At 46.1% G+C, this 5,132-nt stretch overlaps 1 protein-coding gene across 1 annotated transcript; it reads left to right on the plus strand.

Annotated features, from left to right (window-relative positions):
* The first annotated feature begins 1,923 nt into the window (after nt 1–1,923).
* LOC139223533 (transcription factor Sox-1a-like) lies at nt 1,924–2,997 on the plus strand. Its single transcript, XM_070855466.1, has one exon. It carries the CDS (start codon nt 1,924–1,926, stop codon nt 2,995–2,997), a length of 1,074 nt encoding a protein of 357 aa, XP_070711567.1.
* The last annotated feature ends 2,135 nt before the right edge of the window (nt 2,998–5,132 follow it).

Below are 5,132 nucleotides of genomic sequence, written 5' to 3' on the forward strand. Positions count from 1 at the left end.
CACTATAGCCAACTGGTACAAGGGAGCGAGAGGAAAATCCAGCCATGCCACTGTGCCAATATAGTTTACCAGCTCGTTGAGAGGCGGGCAGCACCTGACAGATGCCACTTGGGAACATAATCCCAGAGGGCTGAAAAGATCCTCCACATGACGGGAAGCCAGTGAAGCAGGAGAAGACTGGAATACCAAACGGCAAATTGCGATGTTAAATGAAATATCTATCTATAGCTTCCTTTTTCCACTGCGCTAAGAAGCTCGGCGGTGCCAAAAGGGAGTCAGATGCAAAGAAATGAACACATTTCTTGCAAAGAGTAACCGGCTAAACTACCAAGCTGCAATAGGCTCTAAGAAATGATCCACAACTATTTCTATATTGATAAATTGTGTCCAAAAACTGGTTTCATGCTCAAATATGTAGATTTTCTGTTTTTTTCTTGTAGGATAATAAACCAAATCTATGCATATTTTTGGACTGTTGTTTGGACAAAACAAGTAATTAAAGTGTGTCACCTTTAGTGGTGTTTTTCAGTGTTCGTCACAGTTTGCTGACAAAACAATTCATTTAAAAAAAAAACGTGCTAGTTGCAGCCCTTAAAATATGCTTTTTGTGTATTATTATCATCACTGACATTAGATTGACATTGACATTTAACAAGTTAACAGCACAGAACATTCGACCAGGTATTATTGACAGACTCAATAAAATTATATCTTTCATTAAAATAGCTCGACAGAATTGTCCTTGATGCTTTTTATAAGAATGGAAGCAGTGGTGGGCCTGTGGCGGCAGGCCTGCAGCAGCTTTCTGTTGGCTGCATCCTCATGATTTCATTTATTCAAATGTGATCAATATGATGTTTCTGCCATTTATTATTAGACAGGACGACGGGCTGTAGTTTTTTTTTTTTGTCTGGGGGTTAAATCTCTCCCTGTTTCTCTCGTGCTCACCACACAGCTTTGGTGAAACAAACAAAAGGGGCGCTTTGAATGGCACGTGCTCCGGGCGTCAGTCACCTGTTTCCTAGCAACGGGCACAACAGAAAAGCACCTGTGGCTCTGAATAGGAGGCTGTGGAGCCTTTAGCTGGACAAAAAACAGGGAGAAATTAAAAAAACATACAGGCTTGTCTTATTATTAGAACTATTAGAGGCAAGGCCTGTGTGGTAATGTAAGACAGGACATGCTGATGAGCATCAGGGGCTCCTTCTGTGTTTTAAAGCTTCTAAATAAGTATTTATTCATCATGGATTCAGACGGCTTATTTTAAAATGCAAATATTATATATATAATATAATAATATCTTGTTTTCAGCTGTTGCTGCAAAAAGCAAACGTGATCACCGGAGCTGCATTTCCTGAAATATAGATTTTATTCTATTCTAATACTTAAGAAGTGATATTAAAGTGATCAGAGCGCACAGATTCCACTGTGGGCTGCAGAGCAGAGCAACATTAGAGGAAATAAACGTGGGTTTTTTTTTTTGGCTTGTAGCTGCACACACACACACACACACACACACACACACACACACACACACACACACACGCATAAAACAGATGACAGAGGGAGTCATTTTTTTTTTTTTTTTTAGGTCTCGCGCTCCGACGTCACCAGAACCTCGAGCCCCTGCATGCAAATCACGTCTCGGCTCGCGCCTCTCCATTGGCCGCCTCGCGCTCATTTAGCTGCTGTCAGAGCGCGCGGCCCGGGCACGCTCCACTAACTTTTCCCAGTCCGGCTTCAGCCAAAGTCCGCTCACACAGCCGGGGTGTGCGCTCCTCACGGATGACAGGGAAAAGGCGGAAAAAGGAGAAGTGCGGAGCAAGTTTCCCCCTGAGTGGATTTCACCGTGACTGCAGCTCCTCCAGCCTGAATGTTTCCGAGTGTTTGACTGACAAGTGTTGTCCTACCAAGACGAGGTGAATGTACAGCATCATGATGGAGACGGACTTACATTCCCCCGTGGTGCCCCAAACCAACCCATCCAACCCGGGGGGACACGCGGGAGGAGGAGGAGGAGGAGGAGGAGGAGGAGGTGGAGGTAAAGTCCCCCAGGACAGAATCAAGAGACCCATGAACGCCTTCATGGTGTGGTCCCGGGGCCAGCGGAGGAAAATGGCTCAGGAGAACCCCAAGATGCACAACTCGGAGATCAGCAAGCGGCTGGGCGCAGAGTGGAAGGTGATGACCGAGGTGGAGAAGAGGCCGTTCATCGACGAGGCCAAGCGGCTCCGGGCCATGCACATGAAGGAGCACCCGGACTACAAGTACCGGCCGCGGAGGAAGACCAAGACGCTGCTGAAAAAGGACAAATACTCACTGGCCGGCGGGCTGCTCGGCTCCTCTGCGGGTGTGGGGATGGGCAGCGGGCAGCGGCTGGAGAGTCCCGGAGGGGGGCACGCGGGTGCAAACGCGGGCTACGCCACGCACGTGAACGGCTGGGCGAACGGCACATATTCAGGTCAGGTGGCGGCGGCGGCGGCGGCGGCTCACGCCATGATGCAGGAGGCGCAGCTGGCGTACACGCAACACCCCGGCACCGGGGCTCACCCGCACCACCACCCGCACCACCACCCTCACCACCACCCGCACAACCCGCAGCCCGTGCACAGGTACGACATGAGCGCCTTATCCTACAGCCCCATCTCAAACTCTCAGAGCTACATGAGCGCCTCTCCTCCGGGCTACGGCGGGATCACCGGCTACACTCACCAGCACCAAAGCTCCGGTGTCTCCCCCGTGTCCGGCCCGATCGGGGGGACTCTGGGCTCGCTTGTGAAATCGGAGCCCAGCGTGAGCCCCCCGGTGTCCACCGCGCGCGGACCGCCGCCGTGCCCCGCGGGGGACCTGCGGGACATGATCAGCATGTACCTGCCGGCCGGAGAGGGGGGGGGCGACTCCAGCGTTCACAGCAGACTGCACGTGCTCCACCCGCAGCACTACCAGAGCAGCGGCTCCACTCCGGTAAACGGGACGGTTCCCCTGACGCATATTTAAATCTCCATGTACTATAAGCACTAAAACCACAACCAAATATTTAAAAGCTAGATGTGGGCGCAGGCTGCTGATGAATTGTAAATTATAGGCGGTTATAGCCATAAAATGCAATCACTTTGAACAAACTTTTTTATTGTTATTTTTATTTTCTTTCAGTGATGGATTTTTTGTTTGTCCGAGCTAAAGGAAAGCGCATCCGATTTACTTTTGCTCTCTGGAACAGAGCATGCCAAGTTTTGACACGATTTTAACTATAATCCGTGAAGGCTGGTGCGTTTTTGAAGGTTATTTTTTCTTTCCTCCCTCCCTCCCTCCCTCCCTCCCGACTTTTCTGTGGAATTAAAAAGGCACCAGCTGTGTGTTTGAGGGGACCTGTTTAAAGAGGGAACCGTATAATAAAAGGAGGGCGGTGTGAAAGATGTGTTTTAAACGACAGGAGAGAAAAAAAAAAAAAAAAAAAAGTTTCTAGGCTGCAATTTAAATTGATTTCCAGTTTTAATGCTTGTAACATGTGAGTCAGTCGGTGTAATTTGAATTTGTTTCTGTTGTTGTAAAATCTTGTAAATTGTGAATAAATAGGCCTACTGAAAACGCCTTTATGAAATTGTACATAATTTACAAAATATCAAGCCACATTTTCGGGCACAGGACGAGACAATTTTTGCGCTGATTTTAATACATTTTCCAAGAATTCCTTGGGAGAAAAGTTTTGTTCGTCCGGTATTTATTTTGAAAAACCCTCCAGTGTCTTTTTCTTTTAGCTCTGACATGTATTTAAAACGCTCCTTCTTTTCTGTGTCTCGGCAAAAAAAAAAAAAAAACCCTGCGTGGTCAACATGCAAATGACATCAAAACCCAATAATTCGAGCAGTCCAGGCACATGTTTTCATGGGTAATTGATTATTTCTCTTAGAATTTGAATTAATGGAAACATGATGATATTTTGCCTTGTCATTCTGATTGATTTTTATTTATTTTTTCCAGCTGGCACAAATCTTGATTCAATCAATATATAAATTCATGTTGAATATCAGAATTGCTAAAGTGTGAAGGTGTGTTTTTAATTTGGAAATAGCCTATGGGTGTTGACATTTAGGCTTCTATATTTTTTTTTCTTCTTCTTCTTCTGTTTTACATTTGAGATTTCACGATATCTGTAAGCGTGAAATGATGTTTAAAATATGTCCCAGTATTTAGGCCGACTCCAGCAGCTGCAGCAGCTCATGTTGTCACTGTAGGTGGGTAGTTTGTCTTTAACCAAACACTTGAACTTGAACTTGTTGACTGAGGTTTTTCTCTAAACTAAATATCAGACCAATCATTTTCCATTTGCCTATAAATTAAAATGTGGCTCCCACACGTTAGTGTCAGTGTTTAAAATATTTTCATGCTCTTTATTATTTATTAATGCCAGAACTTATTAACAGATGTCCTGTTATATGATTTGTTATTTCCTGATGAATTGAATATATATGTAGTGTTTTAATTTTAAAAAAAAAAAGCTAAATCCCACTTCCCTTCACTGTGCCCTTTATTATGGACTCACCTGCATCTTACATTCAGGATGAGAAGGCCTTTCCCGTCATTTCATCCCCATTAACTTCCTTTTTTTCCCCCATCCCATCAGATTCTGGCACAATTATTCTTCGTCTGCGTCATGCACCTTCTGAAGGTTAGAGCCTGAAGTCAGTCTCACTTCCATGTGCTGAAACTGTGGTTCTATCTCTTGCTGTAATATTGCACCCCCCAGGCCAAGCGAGCTTTCTTTTTTGTAGCCGCCTCAGGGCCATGACCTCAGTAATCTAGATCTCAAGCAAAAGTAAATCTGACAAGCAGAGAACCCGCTGGTCCTAATTCTTCAGCTGGCCTCAGTTGGGCCCACTTCAGCTCTAGCTGGGTCCCTCACAGGTCCTCCTTATAGCCCCCACCCAGCATCAGGCGCCTGTATCTGTGAATGTGTGCTATTCTCCTGCTCGTTACATTATTTCCTTCTTTAAACGTGATGGAGGCCCGAGGATAGAGCAGGGCAGGGAGGGAGGAATGAATGGGCACTGGAGAGGGAGGGAGAAGGCGAGGAGAGGAGGTTTTTGTGTTGGAGGAGAATGGGGATTAGTCCTGGTGTAAGCTGGGGCAGC

The sequence above is a fragment of the Pempheris klunzingeri genome, chromosome 24, assembly GCF_042242105.1.
Source record: "Pempheris klunzingeri isolate RE-2024b chromosome 24, fPemKlu1.hap1, whole genome shotgun sequence".
Taxonomy (NCBI): Eukaryota; Metazoa; Chordata; class Actinopteri; order Acropomatiformes; family Pempheridae; genus Pempheris; species Pempheris klunzingeri.